Source organism: Trichogramma pretiosum, unplaced genomic scaffold, assembly GCF_000599845.2.
Source record: "Trichogramma pretiosum strain Unisexual culture from Peru unplaced genomic scaffold, Tpre_2.0 scaffold54, whole genome shotgun sequence".
Lineage (NCBI taxonomy): Eukaryota > Metazoa > Arthropoda > Insecta > Hymenoptera > Trichogrammatidae > Trichogramma > Trichogramma pretiosum.
This window is the reverse complement of record NW_019641628.1, coordinates 723961-745810: the sequence shown is the minus strand read 5'-3', so window position 1 is coordinate 745810 and position 21850 is coordinate 723961. Positions and strand designations below refer to the sequence as shown.

At 33.7% G+C, this 21850-nt stretch overlaps 3 protein-coding genes across 3 annotated transcripts; 1 reads left to right on the top strand and 2 right to left on the bottom strand.

The window, feature by feature from the left end:
* Positions 1–11194: 11194 nt before the first annotated feature.
* LOC106651466 (facilitated trehalose transporter Tret1-like) lies at positions 11195–13233 on the top strand. Its single transcript, XM_014369984.2, has 3 exons — positions 11195–11218; positions 11384–11461; positions 11560–13233. Exons 2-3 carry the CDS (start codon positions 11404–11406, stop codon positions 12870–12872), a joined length of 1371 nt encoding a protein of 456 aa, XP_014225470.1. The 5' UTR covers positions 11195–11218; positions 11384–11403; the 3' UTR covers positions 12873–13233.
* Positions 13234–13418: 185 nt separating this feature from the next.
* LOC106651251 (transmembrane protease serine 9-like) lies at positions 13419–17871 on the bottom strand. The gene is made up of 10 exons (XM_023459069.1): positions 17692–17871; positions 17546–17616; positions 17375–17475; positions 17024–17156; positions 16824–16940; positions 16587–16739; positions 16279–16513; positions 14354–14682; positions 13831–14082; positions 13419–13759 (listed from the first exon to the last, which is right to left on the bottom strand). The coding sequence occupies exons 1-10, from the start codon at positions 17750–17752 to the stop codon at positions 13502–13504; spliced, it is 1710 nt and encodes a 569-aa protein (XP_023314837.1). The 5' UTR covers positions 17753–17871; the 3' UTR covers positions 13419–13501.
* A 499-nt stretch (positions 17872–18370) lies between these two features.
* Positions 18371–21644, bottom strand: LOC111693681 (trypsin-like). Its single transcript, XM_023459075.1, has 7 exons — positions 21330–21644; positions 20988–21082; positions 20815–20906; positions 20533–20695; positions 19368–19481; positions 19136–19285; positions 18371–19052 (listed from the first exon to the last, which is right to left on the bottom strand). The coding sequence occupies exons 1-7, from the start codon at positions 21379–21381 to the stop codon at positions 18780–18782; spliced, it is 939 nt and encodes a 312-aa protein (XP_023314843.1). The 5' UTR covers positions 21382–21644; the 3' UTR covers positions 18371–18779.
* Between the last annotated feature and the right edge of the window lie 206 nt (positions 21645–21850).

Sequence of the window (21850 nt, the reverse complement as noted above, 5' to 3'; positions counted from 1 at the left end):
ATGTATTTTTTTTTTTCACAGGTAAGGATTCTTGGGCGATAAAATTTTGTATATGCAAAGTTTTAGAAGGAAGACCATGTGAATCGCTGCAACGTTCATATGATGGCGTAGAGTAGTGAGTAAATGGCAATGAATAAAATGTGTTATAAATATTTTAATTTTTTGAAGTGTTTTAATCAATTCTTTTAACTGCAGTGCTCCTGTAGAGTTGCTTCAAGTTAACATTGAAGATGTAGATGCAGATGACGTACTGAGAATTAATTCTCATTTAGAAATTGCATCAAATATTGAATTGCCATACATCTTCTTTGATATCAACAGCAATCAAAGGCAAGGTAATCGCTGGAAAGTTTTCAATCTTCAAATTGAAGATTACTTAAATTTAAAAAGTGAGTAACGAATCAAAAATTAATCATGAAAAAAGCATGAATTGACTTAAAAAGTTTTTGTTTTATTCCTAGAAAATGATTCTTGGGCTCAAAAATTCTGCTCGACAAATTTCTTGGGAGGAAGACAGGTGAAAAACCTATATCGGTCGATAAATGAAATCAATTAGTAAAGTCACACATTTTTTATACCGAACTTAAAATTACTAATTGTGTTTTTGTATTAATGATATATTTTTTTTTTCTATTTTTAGTCAACTTGTAACATTAACTCGGCACAATGATCAAGTGACAGAAGCAGATATATCAAGAGTACAAGCTCAGTTTGAATTTTTGCCTGGTCCTGAGCCTAATGAAAATGAAGACAATTACGACTTTCTTACCTATGAGAGAGGATATGACGATGAAGATGAATACTTGTTTCAAGATTATGGTGAAACCAATTCAATTGATCAAAGAGATATCCAAGAAATTGAAAATAGTACTCTACAAGATCAATCAATTATTGTTCAAGAAGAAGTAATTATTGATCAAGAAGAAATGATTGTTGATCAAGAAGAAGTGATTATTGATCAAGAAGAAATGATTTTTGATGAAGAAGAAATAATTGTTGATCAAGAAGAAGTAATTATTGATGAAGAAGAAATGATTTTTGATGAAGACGAAATAATTGTTGATCAAGAACTATTTTATAATGATGAGGATCAATGTATGCCTACACTTGACCAAGTTCAATTGGAATATCATCCAGTGAGTTTAAATTAAACATGTTTAATTCATTTTATCATTTTAAGTCTAAACCGTCAAAAACCTATTCTGGTTTTTGACATTTTCTTTGGTTTTGAACTTATAAATATGTATCATTTACCTGAAATATTCAATCTAAAGGAAACATTTTTTTTTTTAGACTAGAGGAAAAGTACCAGTTAAATCTGTGAATGACATTTTTGAAGCTTTGAAATCAAGTGTAGTATTTAATGAAAATGGAAAATTGTATCCCAAATCTAACAGTATGTGGAAAAAGGCTAGTGCAAAGTTGAATAATTGTTTACGTCCATCAACATTGTACTTATACGTACAGAATGACTGGAATGGTTTGAAAAGCATATTATTAGATCATTATAAAGCAGCTAATATAACATTTGATATGGTAAATGACGTCGTTGAAGATAATAGAGTGATCAAGAAATGTGAATTGTTATATGTGACCCTGCAGTTTAGTGTTGAAGAGTGGAGCAAAATTATGAATGATGAAAAATTTATAAAAGGATGGACCCACAGAGTCTTTGAGAAATTTTACTTTCAAAAACGTCTTCCGTGTGCTTTTTCATTTAAAACTGGCTACAAGTCACGGAAAGAAACTGGACGTACATATTTTGAGGCAAATTGTCACGAATGCGGAAATTTCTTGATAGGTAGAAAATCTGTTGTGGCGGAAACTCCTGAAGTCGATGTTATGACATATAATTCGAAACCTATCGAGCATCATGGCAAAAGACATTTGTCTGGAGAATTAAGAAGACAACATCAGGAAAGTCTGCTACACACCAAACCCCTCAAACACCAGAGAAAGTTAGCTAAAACATTTGCCAACTTTGGTGAAGTTGTAGGTCCTCTGGTGTTTACGACTCAAGTGTTGAGAAAAGCTCGGACGAGCATTAAACTCAGACACCAGGGCATATCTTCAGGGAAAAATATTATGGATGAACTCATCAAGATGAAATTGAATCCCGACTGGAATAATTCAATTTCAACATTTGGCGAGTTTCCTTTCCACGTAGTTTTTTTTACAAAAGAACAAATAGAATTGTGGAAGTATATATGTTCCTTTGAAAATATGTCCGTATCAATGGACGCTGCCGGTCGTTTTGTTAATGAAATTGACACCCATAATTCGGAAGCAACTGGACACATATTTCTGTACGTGATTAGTGCGTCCGTTGAAGGTAAAATTTTTATTAATATATCTATAAAATCGTAATAAATTATAATTAAGTACAATATTTTTTATATTTTTAGGAAGCATTTATCCACTATTCCAATTTATATCTGAGTATCACACTGCAAATTTTCTGAAGTGCTTAATAGATCAATGGAAACATGCTGGAGCTCCTGCAATCAAAGAAGTAGTAACCGATGGGTCAAAGGCACTTCAAAATGCGCTTTGTCTGAGCTATAATAATTGCACATTCAAGACTTACCTCCAATGGTGTTATGATGTGATAAAACAAAAAAGAGATGATGTTCCAGTATGTTTTATCAGGGCAGATATAGCTCATTTGATCAAGTCCATAACAAGGTGGAAATGTTTCGGTTCGTACGATAGCTCTGTTAGAGATTTTTATTTACGTATTATAGGATACTTGAGTAAGTTGAAGAACTATGATCAATTTATCTCAACGGTCAAAGATGTTTTTCTGGTATGTCAAAGTCCAGGAAAGTCTGAATATGTTCTTAAGGCTATAAACAATATAAAAGAATGCATTAAGTATCAAGATGTAAAAAAGTGTGAGGAAAACTGTACCTGTGACACTTGCACTGAAGCCATTCTGGTTCTAGAAACTGACAATGATGATAATGATTCTAGTGATATCTTATCTGAATTTGAATTGCACTGCAGCGATGCATTAAAACTTACTTCTGAAGGAAATGACAATGAATACCATTGTGAAAAAATTCTTCACAACTTCAAGGAATTGTTAAAGGAATATCCTATATGGACAAATTTATTGTTAAGTAAATTTGGAAGTAAAATTGAAATTCCAACTTCGGGAAGATCAGAAGCCTTATTTGCAGATGTGAGGCATGTAACAGGTATTCATACGACGACGTGCCAATCATTTTTAGCACAATACATCAACGATTTTTTACAAGGGGCCATGACTTTAGCTATGAGTAGCTTGGTCAATAAAACTCTACTGTCACCAAATTGTCATAAAGTTTTGAGGAAGGAAATAATAGAAGTCCCAGAAAAACAAAGAGGGAAATATTTAGAGAAATGCTCCGATTTAGACGAGAGGCACAAAAGACCTAAAATGAGAAAAGTCAACACATTAAAAAATGCCAACTTGGGCAACCCCATCAAATATGATTCAACCTTTTATACTTTTGATACTTCCTGCATCTTTGATTCAATTTTTGAACTATGTGCATTTGCATATACTCAGTACAATTATTTTAAAAATTTGTTTGAAAATTGTAAAACTGAAAATTGTTTCATGAAGACAGTTATAGAATACTTGGAAAGTGCAAACGAAAGCGAGTTACATCTACAAAGAATTAAAATTTGCCTGGATTTGTTTCATAATAGTAATGGAATTTTATCATGTAGAATTTCAATGGATAAATTGATAGTAGAATTGTTGGGAAAGTGTTTTAAAAAGCCATTACTATTAAAAATTGAAAAAAGGCACAGCTCTGATATTTTAAATATTAACAATTTAGAATCATTTGCTAGTGAATATTCTGTACAGAATAATACACATTTTGATTCCTTTTTCTTTGTTGATATTAATGATTTTAAAGAATCAAATACGTTGCATTTAAGTGAGCTTCCGGTAGAAATAAATTACAATAAAAAAATTTTTGTTCTAGCAGGTGTAGTCGAGTCAAAACCCAGTAAATTTAAATTAAATTTATTCCATTTTTTCACTCTGTGTAGAATTGCAGGCTGCGGAAAATGGATTTTGAAAGATGATCAATTAAAAAAAACCGTAAAAATAAAATGTAACGACAAAACGGCTAGAAAAATTATTGTATTATTATATGTACAGACATTTCAATAATCTTTAATTTTTACAAAATATTTGTATCAAGTCCTTGGATTCAATAAAAAAAAGTTCAAATTTAAAAGAGTTGTTCAACATACATTTTAACATACATTAATTAAACATACATTTAATCTATTACCTTATATGCTACCAACAATTGACATTTTGAGGATGAAAATTCAATTTAATGGAATTTTTAGTTTAATTATCTCTACAATTGTAATCATTAATTGACTCCTTTTATTTCAATCATTGTCATTTTTAGAAAGTGGATCCACAGATTAATTTGTTGGAGAATAAACAAGTGTTAATTCTTCAAGAGTTATGCGGGTTGAAATTGAAAATATAATATCTTAGTACAGCTGCAGGATTGGCTGACATTTCAAAACCACCCCCTCATGTACGAGATACTCCAGAATATATAGGCTCTTTATATTTAAATTTAAATTTTTTCATCTGTAAATTTTTTGAGAGAAAAGTAAAACTTGGTAAATATTTCTTGATTGTTTTTAGGAACTGGTAGAAACTGAAATAATCAAATATGCCAATCCTAATAGTCATCCATACTTTTTACTGGCTTTACAACGTCTGTGGGATGATACAAGTTTTAATGTACAGATTTACCAACACTCATCAGTTCTTGCTGTAGCAAATAACTATTTTCAGGAATATTTCTTAAAAGGTACAGGAAAAACTTATGTTCACAATATTGATGTGAAACTCATTTTCATTTTTTGCCCGCCCTCATTTCCGTTGGCATCAACTATAATTAGTTGTTTCAATAAAATAACAACCATTGAGAGAATACTTCTCTCAATGCTTTCAGCTGTTAAAAAACTCAGGATCTCATGCAACAATGAAAGACCTAAATGTATTGTATATACGTACACATTGATTGTATAATATGTTGGGTGTAATCATTAAATTGTTTTACAAAAGACAGTGTGAGGCAGTTTTATATTTGCAGCATTATTTATTTGAGTTCCATATCAGATGCTCCAGCATTCAAAGAAATTTTAAATATCATTTTTGAATAAATTATAAATGAAAACGATACGCCAACATCAAAAAGATGAAGAACCAAACTCATACTCCTGTGAAGCTTTTACTGAAGATTTTATTAAATTATGCTGCTTTTTTCCTTTCTGGACGAGTTTNTCTCATTGGTTCTTTACATCAATTTGAGACATTTGATGCAATCCATTCTTTGCCCAGAGTGATCAAAGTGCATAAATTATTCAGCAGGCACTATAAAAAGTATAAATGAATAATATGGTCAAGCTTCGTTATTTAATCTCATGGAATTAACTGAAGATCACCTGCAGTTGTGAGTCTGCAAAGTAGACATTGAAATCTTCTGCCTGTAGTGATGAATTGCATAAAGGTACTGATAAAAGTTTTGCAAAAAACAGGAACTAGAACCACTTCCATTTAAATCATTGAGCTCAATAAAAAAGGAATTTGTATCTAAAAAATACTTTTGTTAATATTCAAGAAAGAATTTAGAGTAATACAGTAAAATTATATACCAACTTGTTTGACCATATCTGCAGATGCGCATATATTATATACAGAGTATCTTAGAAATCTAAGTGAAGCAGTTTCCTTGATCTTGAAGCAAAGACTTTTAAGTTGAGCAGTTTTCTTGATCTTCAACAACAAACTTTTTAGTGACTAGATGTGGAACCAGACCTTTTTGATTGCTTATAAATATTTCATTTTTTGTTCTTTGATCCTCTACGATAACTTGTATCTAGTAAATTATAAGTTATTTTATGATCCATTTTGGTAATGTAGCAGATGTTTTTTTAGTACTTGAATAACTTGCAGGACTAGGCATTTGTTCAAGATGAAGTCTTCATTGAGCTTGAGCATTTTGCGTATAATTCCCAGTTGGACTTGTAATTCCACTTTAATAAAAACTTGTGTGATTTGCACATATGTTCTGCTAAAATAATATTTGAATGAACACCAATAGTGCATAAAGTTTGGTCAAGATTATAATTTATGCATAAAAAGGCCAACAGGGCATGTATTGTCTACAGGCAATAGACAAGTGTTGTCCCAATAATTGAAGTCTGAACATACGCTTTGAGATGCAAGTGGAGGTCTTGAAAAATTTTGACGACTCATTGATGTCAACAGAACTTGGGAAATTTGGAAATTATTGGTTTGACATTGAAGAAAGGTAGTCACTTGATATTGGTGATGTCGGCAGCCTATTAAAATGAGATCCTTGGTACAAATTTGATGGATTTTGATTTACTAATGATTAATTTATCAATGAGGATCTTATAGATGTTTTCATGCTGGAGGTAGACTAGAATATTTGCTTGATTAAAATGACTGACTCTTTATTTATCAGAGCTTGGAGCTTTATAATAAGTAATGCTTTGAGGTTGCAGATTTAATTTTGGTAGTCTTAGGATTTGATTTATCACTGTGTTGCAATAAAATATTAATCCAAAATGCAGAACATTCTTATCTTTTCATCATGTGTAACAAGCACAGCGATTCTTAAAATACATCTGCATCAATAAAAGCGAATAGCATTAATCTGCATCACGTGCATCCACCTAATAAATGGTTTGTTTTTACTATCTTGGAAAAAATTCAATAGCCTCAGCAGTCACTGGGACCTTATCCAGTTATCCACAATTAATAAACTGAAAAAAGGTCATCTTATTTTTCTTTCATTTTTAACAAAGGCACAGCAATCATCAAAAAACACTTTCTCAACCAAACCGAAGACAAAAGTCATTTTATTCTTCTTAGTTTTATAACAAATGCACTGCAACTGTCTATATAGCTGTAAAGCCTTTTGTTCTGCCAGCATTTATGATTTTCATATTGAAAATTGAAATATTTGAAATATGACTAGGAAATGATCAATTCCACATTGCACATTATGAAAGTCTGCATCATTTGGATTGTGACAAATTAATAGAATAATAAATTATCAATGAGGGTTATTTGTTATGATGTTGACATTCATGACGGTCAGAAGCTGCGCGCGCAAAACGTTCTGCGACCTGTCAGAAGAATAATACATGCATATTTTATTTTTAATTGCGTTTTGATATAAATCATTTTTTCGTTCATTTCTTTTATTATTCGGAATCCGCAAGTAAGGAGGAATTTTTTAAGACCTTTACGAGTTCCATAGGTCGACTGTGGACGTAGAAATAGCAGAAAGTGAATCTAGCGAAGCGAAAAAATTTTTGATTTTTAATTGTTTATAACTAATTAATGCTACCTCCGCAAGTAAAAATAAGGGTGGAGACATAATCCGCAAGTAAGGAGAAATTTTTTAAGCCCACCCCCGATCAAAAATATTAACATTTACAAAAAATTCCGCTAACTTAACTAGTCTTGCAGCGCCACCACCCACGCAATCGATTCGTCTGCTCTAGAAACGCTTGCGTAGTCGCCGTAAGCTCTCTTTCTCTCTCGCTCTCTGCGTGTGTGTGCGCGAGTACGTCTGAGCGCGCGCATACATCCCACTCACTTACACACACGCGATCGGCTCCGGCCTCGCCCCCGACCTCGAACTCGGATACTAACCCCCGGAAGATTCTTTCTTTGCGTCTGTCTTTGTTTTCCTCTACTAAGCTCGACGGAGATTTTCCTTGAAATTTTTTCATTTTTACCCTCCCATTTCTCACGAGCTTGCGGCTTTACGCCAAATCTTTCACTTTTTCCATGTATTCAAAAACATCCACTTTAAACTAAGAACAGTGATAATTCATATTTCCGATGCAGTTTCGATGTTGTTGAAAAATCAGTTGAAATACATAAGCCAATAATTTACATCTATGTAAAAATTCTATTCTAAGTAAAACGTACATGAAGAAAAAGCACGTATATTGATGGTGAGGGTGAAAATTCAAACATCGCTACTATCATCATATTTTATCATTGAAAGCTGTCGAAAAAAGAAAAAGGTAGGGAAGTAACGAGTCTTCAGGGGTAACTTATTTTGCAATGGTCCACGAAAAATATCTGCGTACTTCGAAAACGAGTGGAATGGACTGAAAAAAGCACTCGATGTCGTGCAAACGTACTTTTATCTGTTTCATCGTACCGACATGACAAAGAAAATGTTCAAGTACTTTTACCTCCAAGACACGTAAATTCATGAAATTCCAAGTCCAGATGTGAATAAGTACTCGAAGTAAACCTCTGCATTTTTTAGCACTTTATTACTCATCATTCACATTTATAGTTAAAACTTTGACGATGAAATCTGTGAAGGAAATTGGCGTAGAACAGAATTTTCCTCGTCTGCCATCAATTTATTTCTAATTTTAAGCATGAAGTCTGATTTTGGAAATGAATGAATTTAAGAAGTTTGTGCACCAACAGCCAAGCTGGGGGACACGAAATAGAGGGTCACATTGGCAAAGAAATATCACCAAGATATCCGAGGAATATTGCTCCGGGCTCTCTGAAATTCAGCATAGAGAACATCGCTTATAGGGTAAAAAAGTCTGTGTAATCGAAATCATGATGCACCCTCGAGAGGAAATTACCAGAAAACAAAGAATCACGTGTTGGCGTGTGACACGTGTACTTGATCATCAAAACGATGAATTCAAACCTCTAGAAGTAAAAGAAAAGGGAAGGGCTCTAGGTATTCATATTGATTTTGGATCGATACGCGAGTACGTAGAAAGATAATCACTTAAAGTGTTTGAATAATTGATCGATGCGCCGCATCGAGTAACTTTTTTTCTCGACAAAGCTTTATAAATCAGTTCTTGGGGGTTCATGAAAATTTATACTTACGCAAAGTTGATTTGAGTAGGTTTTTCTCTCCAGTTGCTATCTTTAGGTAGGGTAATACACGGAAAATTGCCAAAACTGCGCAGATTTATGAGAGATTATTCGAGCTTGGCCTAGAACTCGTCATAAAAAGTGTTACATTAATGAGGTAATAAAAGTAAATCCGACGCCTGCGCCCTTTTATCTGCCTGCGTTAATCCGCCGACCCCACAGGCACGCTTTGCGCAAACACAATGAACGCGCAGCACACATATTTTAGTGTATGTAATATTGTGGAAACAGCATCTAAAACATTTAAAATGAAAGCAGGAAATTTTAGCGAGAGCTCGCAGCGTCTTAACGAGAATATGTATACCGGGGACGACGACTTTCGGGCGCACTTTACGATCATCAAAGAGCATTAAATTTTATCGAATCTAAGAGCTATTGCTCAGACTCGCATTTCGGCTCTGTCGCTCGCACACACGCCCAAACTTTTTGCAGCTCGCACATTTTCCCCGTAAAACCTCATGGGAAGAAGATTTCGGGATGTACGTGTACGTAGCGTCTTCGCAGTTGTGTTCGTGCATAAAAGCGAGCGTGAGGCCACAGTATCTTCGCAAAAAGTCAGGAATCGAGTTGCTACCCCAGGAGTGACGATAAGCCAAACGATTCATGTGTTAGAGTGGAGACAAAAAAAGGGTTTTTTTGGGGGCTCGCTTTTTGCGCTCGAGCTCTATGATTTATCCTGACTCCACGCTTGGTCTCTTTGCTTTTCTTGTAGGAATTACCAGGCAAGTTTTTTCGTTGGATTTTTATATCTCGACTTTTTGGTATCAGACCCCTAAGTAAATAATTTATATTAATAATTTTGAGAGGAAAAACTTACTTCATTTTAAAAACAAAGATTATAAAATATATAATCCCCCTTTTGGAGGCAAAAATACATTACGTCCTGATTGTGGTTTATGAATAACCCCATCAACCCTTAAGACATAATGAAATTCTCTTGAGAGCTGTCTTTGAATTAATTAATCTTCTAATAATGCAGAATACCTATAAGATCGTCCTCAGACATTGATGATGTTAGTAAAATTAATTGTTTTCCCCTCTCGTATGAAACAACGACGGCCTAGTCGACACTTTGCAAAATGAAATCCCAAATGGTAGATGTTCTAAAAGTTAAAAAGCCGCCAATACTGCAGGGAAAAAGCAAGTTATTTATTGCTACGCAAATCGCAAAGAGAGGTCAAATTAGATCGGGTGTAGTACCAGGTGAATAGAAAACCTATTTCGCATGATAATGTATACCTTTTAGCGAGTATAATGCATGCGTCTATCTGCGATACACCCAGGCACGCATATACGAGCACGCACACACGGGCAGTTTTAATGAGCGACAAACAATGGAGCAGAAGCCCTGGGCTCATAACAATGTCATTGCCAAAACCACGCACGCTTTTCGAGTCGAAGGAAAAAAGCGATAAACGAGACAATCTCTTTCTTTTTACGGGCTCGTAAATTCACTCGACCGAACGAGTGATAAAGAGAAAGAAAGCAAGAAAGAAAGAAAGAAAAAGAGAAAGAGAAATACGTACGTACATCGAATCGTAACTGTGTGTATGTGAGCACGCGGAAGTTTACCCGGTGCCTCTCTTTGTTGCAAATGCCGAACCCGCACCGAGCAAGATTTCTTACGAGCATCCCCTTTTCTACCGTACATCGGGGTCGCTATATAGCTCGAACAAAGACTCGCGTTTATTTCTCTATATACACGAGTAAAGACCAAGGAAATCGATAATCTTTGGTAGATACTTGGCCCAGCACACGGTTTCCAGATGTTACATACTTGTAAAGTTATTTTAAATAAGTTACTGACATACTCGCAAAAGTCAAATAAATCTGGCTCATTAAAATTGTACTAATGTGCACTCTTTCATTTAGTATAGACATAAGGCGCCAACAAAGTTGCATTCTAATCACGTGACACTACTGTTGTAGGGAATTCCATTCATCTACATTATTTATCATATTACATATCAAACCAGTTTCGAACAATGAAAGATCTGCCACAGCAGCAAAGCGTCGAAGCACGGCCTTGCCTCATAAGTGGTAAGATTAATGCTCTTACGACATGAGTTACACTTAGAAAAAAAATTCATTATCACCGACTTATAATGCAAACTAACACAACTGTCATATCTCGTAGCGCATGCCGGCATACCATTTTCCGAATGCGCGACGATGCAGTCTTTATTGAACCGCAGCAGTGAACTCGTTATTACTTGAATTTTCGAGGTTTGTACATTTGACTTTATTATTTATAAACAATACGCAAAGTATGAATGAGTAAAGATACAGTTCAGAAGTTTAATAAAGAAAATTTAATGTTTACGCGAGAGCGAAATAATCATCTGTAATAAAACGTAAATCAATTCTGATTCGTATTTACGTATGTTTTAGCGGCTCATTTTCATCGGATAATGCAATTAGAGTTTCCGAAAAATTCCATGTATCCGCAATGGTTCGCCGGAATCGGAGGTATACTAAAGTTGAATTGCTCAGGCAATGATTATCTTTAATGAAATTGTTATGTGATATGCCTCATCGGCACAATGTTGTTGTTTTACGATATATAGTTACGATGCTGACCATTCACATCGGCTTAATCGGCGGCTGGTCATCACCGACATTAGTTAAACTAACGGCGGCGGACTCGTCGATTCCTCTGGACTCCGATCAAGCATCTTGGGTCGCGTCCCTCGTGAACTTTTCCCGCTTCTTCGGTGGCATTCTCGGCGCCGTTTGCGCAAGTTATTTCGGCAGCAAACGCTCGATCCTAATAACGCTACAGCCCATTGCTCTTGGCTGGCTGTTCGTCGTGATTGCCACGTCCGTCGAGTGGCTCTATGCCTCGCGACTCGCCAGCGGTCTAGGCCTCGGAATGGCCTTCGCGACCTTTCCCCTCTTCGTCGGCGAAGTGTCCATGCCCGAAGTGCGAGGGGCTCTCATTTCCTTGGCCATTGTCGGGGCGCCCTTTGGCCAGGTCATCGCAAGCGTCTGCGGAACTTATCTCTCGGTGCAAGTCGCGGCCGGCATTTATTTGGCTCTCGCTCTACTGGCTACCATCATTTTCATTTGGCTGCCAGAGTCACCTCATCACTTAGTGAAAGCCGGAAACGCTGAGGCTGCGAAAAATGCCATCTATTGGTATCGAGCTGGTCGAACTGTTGAGGATGAATTTGGTGCCATCGAAAGATTCGTTGGGGGTAACGTTCAAAAAAGTTTCCTCGATAAATTGAAAGAATTCAAAACAGGACCGTCCAAAAAAGCCATCATACAGGTAATTATTTTGTTCACCTTCGCGCAAATGAGTGGACTCAACGTTATTATGTTTTTCATGGAAACGATTCTGCGACGAGGTGAATTCGTACTCGTCGAGCCTTCTTTAATGGTCATCTACGCTAACGTATGCAGCACCGCATCGGCGATTGTGTCGATATTTTTAATCGACAGATACGGTCGTAAGTTGCTGCTTTCTTACGCGGCTCTCGGTGTCACTCTGTCGATGATAGGCCTGACGTGTCACTTTTTACTGATGGATCTCAAGGTGAATAGCAGTCAATTGCAGTGGCCCTTGGCGGGCTCGATATTTCTATTCATGATCTCGTACTTCTTGGGGCTGCTCCCGGTGCCCAATGCAATATTGAGCGAAACTTTCCCAGCTGATACTAAGCACATCGCGTCTTCGATCGCAGGCTTAACGAGTGCATTTATGGGGTTTCTTTCAGCCAAGACTTACCTGCCGATGCTGAATGCCATGGGCGATACTTATGTATTTTTGTTCTACCTTATTTGCTCGGCAGTTTTATTGCCTTACGCGATATTCGTGTTGACGGAGACAAAAGGTAAACCTTTGCAACAAATACAAGATGAGCTAATGACCAAGTGATTACGACGTGACTGTAATTAGATTCTTGTCAAATTCCGACACTAAAAATGTATCCATTGTATAAAGAACAAACAGCCTAATCTTCAGGCAGATATAATTAATCCTTAAACAACTTAATTAATGTAGAAACAAATAGTATCTTATTATTCTAAACAAATGAGCGCAAGCCCTTTTATTGTAACTTATAGATCGATTTTTATACTTCAAATACATGATTTTTTTAGCTTTTTCTTCCGATTGTATATCTTTAGTACCAACCTCGCAGTAATTGAACCCCTGCTACTCGGCATATAGACTTACATTGTAGCCGAGTGGGTTGTAGTTCAAGTATTCAGGTAAAAAATATTTAACGTTACTTCAAAATCACTGGTTTATTTTGATAACAGTAGTCATGTGTTTTAAAAAAATATTACTAATATATTTATAATGAATATTGTAACGAAACATTTAAATAATATATCATGATCATCAGAGGAATAAAATTACTGCAGACTAATTGAGTTTGTATTATCGTCATAAGAAAGGAAAAATAATTTTATAGTGATTTTGATATTGATTTATTGTGGAAAAACTGTTTTAAATTTATTTTGGCCAACATTTACCCATCACGCTGAATTCATTTTGTAATCTTAATTAATTTTAATTAATTTTAGCGAGCCAAAAAGTTTCGAATAGCATGATTTCAAAGTTTCGGAATAATCTTTTCCTATCTTCACAATTCCAGTTTCATTGCTCTTAATGCACATAGCTTTATGAATAAAATCTAAAAATTTTGATACTTTAACAAATACTTCTGTTTGAAGTTTTGAAGTTGTCAGTGAAGGAAGACCATTAATGTAGATACCGATCAATGAATTATCAAATACTAAAGGTCCACCAATGTCACCCTGAAAAAAACGTAAATGATCGTGGACTAATTTCGTAAAATGTTAGATATTTTCTACGAAGATTACCCAACCTTGCGTAGATGATAAGCATTTTTACTAGTGGCATCGATGCCACGAGCACATATTAATTTTTCTGAAGTACATCTAGGGGACGCATAAACTTTAACATTTAAGTAATTTCTTTCCAAAGATGTAGTCTCATCTGACTTGGAAACTCCAAAGCCACTGGCTACTGCTTGACTATTTGTGTATTCTTTTTTATCTTCTTCAGGTAATGCAATTTTTGTTAAATTATTTTTGGCTACTTGAAAACTATTCGTTAGCTAAAAAAAATTATTAAAAGATATAGTTTAATTTAAAAAAATTAAGAGAATGTCGTTTCCACAGTGGTAATGAAAATTTTCAACGAGTTTTTTCATGAAATATTTTTCAAAAAAGGTGAATAGATATTCTGAAAAAAATAATAGGGCAAATTTTTAGAAAAAGATTCAGTCAAAATCTCAGAAAATCAATTTGGATCACTCCATTAACAATTATTTTCATTTAATTGCTGAATACGACATTCTCATCAGATCAACGAATAAGATTTGGTACTTCAATTATGGCTATGTCATTTTCTGTTTTTTTGGGATAATTTTTCTTTATCATGATAGCTTTGATATATTTGATTTTACTTGAAAGATTTAGGTCATACGTCCCAGCAACCACCCTCCATTCAGCTACATCAACATATACTTCATCGTCGTCAGTTACAAAGCACTGGGCTGCAGTTATGATAAAAAAGTCATCAATTATTGCACCACTACAAACGTGTTGATAGATTTCCCATTCATTGATTTTTTTTTGGATAGATACTGTATATTTATGAGAATCGTTGATATCAGGTGAACTAATTACTCTTTGCAGTTCCACAGCACTTAGAACTAAAAATATAAATCAAAAAAGAATTATTGCATTTTTATTATTACCTTTAAGTTACCTTTGTTAAAAAAAAATATACAGATGAAAAAATAAGATTGTAAAAGTTTCCACATTTTATTCTATAGAATATTCAATAGTTGTACAAGCACTGATGCTAACATATTTTCGGAAGTCTGAATCGTGACTTAGTTGAGAATTTTATTATAATTGTGTAACTAATATACGTCATGAATATATGGCCGATTCTCTGTGAAATCGAATGGCCAAAAAATTTTTTTTTCTGCAAATATGAAAAACTTGCTGTTTCCGATGTCAGAAATGTCCCCAAATTTTATTAGAATTTTTGGGACCATCTATCACTCTTTTTCAGGGGCCCGAAGTTGGCCATTTTAGGGTTTTTTTGAAATTCATGAAAAATCACAAATATTCAAATAATTCCTGGATCAGGGTAGAATGATTCAAAAGTAAAAGTGCCCAGCAACTTTTTTGTTGGAAATTGTCCAAATTTTCAGGAAAAAAATATGCCAAAGTGATTGGAGCCACCCAAAGAGAGCATAGTGGGAAAACATAAAAAAAACACAAAACAAGAAATCTACTCGAGTTCGAACCGGACTTTCATTTCCTAAACTATGTGAAAAGCTTCCTAAAGATGTCAACTAATGCCTGATAAAGTTTTGTAATGGGTCTTAAAGTTTAACGCAATGTAGACAACAATGTGATGCGAAAAACATGCAAAAAAGGCCTGAAAATGGCTGTTTTTGGTGATTTTAGGCATTTTGGGCCTATTTTTGACCTTTTTTGCATGTTTTTCGCCACACATTGTTGTCTACATTGCGTTAAACTTTAAGACCCATTACAAAACTTTATCAGGCATTAGTTGACATCTTTGGGAAGCTTTTTACATAGTTTAGGAAATGAAAGTCCGGTTCGAACTCGAGTAGATTTCTTGTTTTATGTTTTTTTTGCAGTTTTTTTGCTTTACATTTACCTAGATTGTTCCAATCACTTTGGCATATTTTTTTTCTGAAAATTTGGACAATTTCCAACAAAAAAGTTGCTGGGCACTTTTACTTTTGAATCATTCTACCCTGATCCAGGAATTATTTGAATATTTGTGGTTTTTCATGAATTTCAAAAAAACCCTAAAATGGCCAACTTCGGGCCCCTGAAAAAGAGTGATAGATGGTCCCAAAAATTCTAATAAAATTTGGGGACATTTCTGACATCGGAAACAGCAAGTTTTTCATATTTGCAGAAAAAAAAATTTTTTGGCCATTCGATTTCACAGAGAATCGGCCATATACTTAAGAGTTAAAATGGCTTTGAAGTACATACTTAAAACATCACGATTCTTAAAAAAACAAACCACAAAAAGTAGTCTATTAAATAATTTCACAAATTATTATTTAAAGTAGCATGTATTATGCCTTACAAAATTATTTTGATCGGAATTATCGTGAAAATATAATACTTTTATCACTATAAATTGAAATGATGAGCATTAGTGTAAAATTTTTTTCCTAGGCACAAATATCTATTTAATCAAAATTAATTGTCTTTTCTAATTAAAATAGAGACGGCAAAAACGCATAGTTCACCAAATTCTGTAATGGATCTTAGATAAACTTTTATCTGGTGAGACAACCATTCGAAAAACCCAACATGTTTTTCATTAGGCGGAGTACTATTTTTTTTAATTATTTTTTCTATCCATGGCACAAAATGTTCAACATTCGTATATACTCCAGGTAACATTCGCGCAGCACAAAGGTGACCTTTGGAAACAATACCGGCTACAGTATGACCGCACAGCAAGCCACCTCCAGAATCACCCTGTTTTTATAGAAGAAAAATGTAATTTTTTTCTTATTTCAAGCTTATTTTAACAACTAAACAGTAGACATACCTGACAAGAATCTTTTCCACCTTCACGGTATCCTGCACATATATTACTTTTTAAATCGACATCAAAATGAGGACTTTGCAATTCAGCCCTACACTCTTTCGTATCCCATAGTGGAACATTTACATATGATAATGATTCTTCCACTCCTGAACCCTAATTATTGATTATTATTATCATTGAAAATTCAAAGCAACAAAAATTTATATCCTTTTTTTAAAAATGTTTGAATAAACTTACGTAATGCTTAGCACCCCATCCAGCAACAGTACAAGTTGTATTTGGCTTAATGGAATCTGGAGATCGATTCAACTCTATTTGATTGATATATTCATTGAAAAGAAATGGTTGATTAAGCTAAAAACAAAATATATTATTTCAACAAAAATTGTAACACTACAGACTCTCCAATATTAATATTTAAACTAATGATTTCAAACCTTTAAAAGAGCAACATCATTACGTATAAGTCCTGCTTCATAGTTTGGATGTTTATGAAAGTTTGAAGCTTCTCTTGTTATTCCCTTTGCCAAATTCACATCTCCAGCTACCGCAAACATACGTTCGCCATTACTAACACATTAGAAACTATTAAATATATTGTCAGTATAATATAACGCTCTCTTGCGTTATACAACTATCATATTTTTATTTTTTAGGAGTGACTTCAAAAATTCTACACAAGCTTTATACCACAGTTGTAACAAAATCAAAACCTTGAAACGACTTGATAAAGATAAAATCCATTATCTTTACTTATGAAGTACGATTTTTACTCGTCAGAAACTTACTTTGCTATACAATGAGCGGCCGTCAAAATCCATTCGTCTCCAATTATTATACCTCCACAAAAATGTCCTCTCAGAGAAGAATCTGTATGCCTTATTGAAACCTATACTCAAAAATACTGTTTAATCAAAGGCCGCTCAATATATTTATAAAATAAATCGTCAAATACTTGCCTGGTATGGAAATTGTCCACTGTAAGCTTTATCACCGTTTACAATACGCCCTTCCAAATGCAATGCTTTTTCTTGAAAACAGAATTACACTTATTTTATGTTTAACAATCTCCATGAACATTGAGAATGAAAGATAATATACTAACCAGTCGTTGAAACGAAGTGCAGAAAAGTCACGCAAAAAAGAAAAAAAAATGGTTTCCACATTATGGACACACGTTTATAACACCCTTCCTATTGTTCGCCGGCTTTGTAACTACTAATATCGGTCGCAATACAATTTTGCTCCAGCAGTTTATCTTCCAATACCTTATCATTTATTTTATACATCGAACCGAAATTGACTCACGATTGCTTTTATTGAATAACACTTAAAAGTGGAATATAAGAGAATCTACCTAGAGTATCGAGTCAGCTGATAACTCGCCAATGGATGAGTATGATATGATTGAATTCATCGGTACTTGCGAAAGACTACATTATTTGAAAAGAATAGCTAAGCAATCAATAAGTTTGCTGATGAACAGAGTTGCACTATTTACAATTAGTAAATCAATTTGATCAATAATCACTTAATTAATTTGTAATTGATTGATGAATTGATTTTTTATTGCAATTAATCATTGAAATGTAATGAAATTATTATTTTTAATTGAATATTTGTAACCCTGGAGATAAATCTTGAAAAATTAAAAACTAGTAGAACACAAGTATACTTTTTATAATTAATTAAACTTTTATTGCTTTTCGAAATCAAATTGTATAAATTTACTTTTATAAAAATAAATCATTAATTATAATGATAAATGTATCAAAAAATCGCTTATTGTAAGATTATAATAAACTCAAAGTATAAATGTAGCTTATTTAAGATAACTTTGCTATAATTTTTTTGACTAAATGATACTACCGCTCTGTACAAGAAAATTTGTGTTTTGATATACATAGTACATACATGTATCATCATTCATCATTTTTAAGATTGCAATTTATTAAATTTCCTTTTAGCTGAGTACACAAAAGTTTTCTCGGGTAGAAAAATATTATAAACTTAAAAGTACAATTTACGGTACTAAATTTAATGCTAAAATGGAAGCGTCATGAATCGATTAGTTATCGATTGTTTAAAAATAATTCGATTTAAAGCGATGACTATGAGTGACTACTTAAAAATCTAGTAATACTGTGATTGAAATTTACAAACTATGTACAGATATCATGACTAATCAAAGAATTACGATGTTAGTAAGTACAGTAGCCCGTCTATCAAGAAAAATGCATCTCTTACTATTTCATACAACCTATAAACTAATCCAAGGTGTACAGTTTCTTTATTCAAATCATTCTCTTGCAAAAGTGGAATCTCATCGACATATTTTGTAATCCAGGGCAAAAAATGTTTAACATCAGTGTACATTCCCGGTAAATTTGGACTTGCACACTCATAACCAGCAGATACAATGCCACTTAGAGCGCCATCGCAGACCAATCCACCACCGGAGTCTCCCTATCAAAGTTTGATTAGATTAAATCACTATTAAAGTAAACGCAAACGAAATTTTAGATCAATTATTGTAGAAATCAACTCACCTCGCATGCATCTCGGCCACCTTCTAGGTATCCAGCGCACATAAGTCCTTGTGGTAGCGTTGATTCGGAAAACATGAGTTCTTGGCACTTGCTCCTGTTCATCAATGGCACATCCACATACATTAAGGTTGGACTCAATCTTTTCTCGGTCTGTAGTTAATAAAATATTATTTAATAAATAGATTTTTATGAAGTATATAATATTTTTGTTCGATGTAATGTAACTACTTACGAAATTTGTATATCCCCATCCTGCTACTCGACAAGTAGTCCCTGGTTCGACAAATTCTCGATTTATTGTCACTTTGTGCACTAAGACTGATTTTAACATAAATGAATGTTCCAGCTGTAAAAACCAATTATAATATTCATTACACGGTTTTTAAAAAATTTTATTTTCTAAGCATTATTTAACAAATATATATTTTATTCAAATTCAATAATTCGAAATGCAATTATAAATCTCTCAATGGTACTAAAATTTTATTTGATCATGTGGATCGAAAATTGACGAGTATTTAAAAGAATATTATTAACAGAAGTGAATTTGATGCATTCAAAATCCCTATATTCATATTTGACTTCTTACAAGCTTCATCCATTCGTGAAAACGTTATAGATATAAATGATATATTACATTTTTTTCATATATGTCATCATTACGCTACTCTTTTTTAACAATTTGATTAAGAGAACCTGAACTTGAAAGTAATAAACTATTACTTGAAAATCTAAAGAAAAATAGTTAACAATTGAAAAGATTTCACCATTGCACAATTTAGGTACAGATGTAGCTACTGTCGCGCGCTTATGTTCCTGCAGGTGCATTAGTCAGCTGCTCCTCACTTATTGCATAATATGTCATAAGAGTCATAAGAGGGTACATTTACGCGAGATTAAAGACATTTTTTAATTATTGCTAAAAAAATAGTCAAGCCAAGGTAGAAAGGAGCATTTACAAACGCGTTTTCCGAAATCGCTAAATAGTTTTATAGCACTGCGTGGCTTAAGTTCACGTTTAAGGCACGCTTTGCCGTGACTTAAGCTGCTCATTATTGCACCGCGACGCTATTATGAGCACCTTATATCTCGCCAAAGGGGGCCTAAACATGAATTTAGCACAGTGCTATAAAAAAACGTATGATACTCATGACTCAAGTAGCCCATTCTTAACACGGCACCGTAACCCGGCTTCGCTCGGGTGCTAACCGTGCCGTGCAATAATGGCCTGCTTAAGTCACACGTATCATAATATACTATTAGAGTGGCCATTGTTTTGTTATTTCGAATAGCACTCCAAATTGAATTTTAGATAACATTTTTTTTTTAATTTTCACTTTAACCTTAGCTTCAGAAACTGCATCAATTTTTTACAAGTTTTAACTATTTATACTAACCTCCAGAAGGGCTATATCATTAGCATAAGTCTCATCATTGAATTCTGGATGTACCACAATCTTTACAACTGCATTTATCTGATTAGATCTATTACTGTTTTTCAACACTATTTCGCCAGCAACAACCTTTATTGACGATGGATCAATGTTGTTCCCCAATGAGCTAGAATAAAAATTTCGAGTATTAAATTATTTCGTCAATCGATTAATACTACATTTCAATAATTAAATAATGAAATGTAGTAAATTTTAGCTGTTTTATCAGTATTGAGGGTTACTTACTCTTTCATACAATGAGCTGCAGTCAATACCCATTTCTTGGCAATAATGGTTCCACTGCAAAAATGCTGTTCGCTGGACTTTCTCAAAGAGACCTTAAATTTTTACAAATTTTCAAAATTAGCTTGGTATTTAAAAATTATTGGGCGAATGTAATTTAGTTATCTAATAATTACCAAAAAAGGAAATTGCCCCATATCTGCTTCTGTTCCATTAACGATGCGCCCGCTAAGTTCTCTTGATCCGCGTCGAGTTTTAAGAACCCCAGCATCTATTACAAATTATAATTTATATAAAATTAAACATAAGCTTGTTCGAAACCACGTTACAAAATATTTATGAATTTTTTAAACTAATGGCGCGATAGAAAACACTTAAAAATCAACATCCTTTTTTCAACATTTTAAAATAATTGTAAAAATTTTACGTGCACTTTTTTATCACTGAACCAAAATTCAATCATCACATTATTACCTCTCTATAGGCTCACAAAAAAAAATAATTTTTTAAAAACTTACCAGCAAAGTAAAATAAAAGAACGCAGAGGAAAAGAGTGGCGTACATTGCCATTTGGATCACAATATTTTGCACACAACAATAATTTTTCAATCAAACTTCCACAGGTTTAACTTTTTGCAGACTGAATAGAAAGGTGGAAGTAGACTGTCTTATAAGCAGCTATCAATGTGCAGCTTATCAATTATTTGATAATATTGAATTGACCAGATTTCTATCGGACTCATGCTATTCGTCATCGAAAGTATTTCGCTGCAGCAAAATAAACAACCACAAATGAAATCCACACCTAAATATTATGATTCTAAATTTTTGTTGTGGAGATCATAATAACGATTTACTGCTTTCATTTTTTTGATGTATTCACTGATTTTTAATCTTTGTGATTGGAGTCTCCATCTTTCCTTCAAGCCTGGCTCAATGGAATGTCCGGTTATTCCTAGAATAAAATCAACAAGATCTTATATGTTGATCACCAAGACAAACAAAAATATATAGGCATGCAATTTTTGTTGATTTTTCT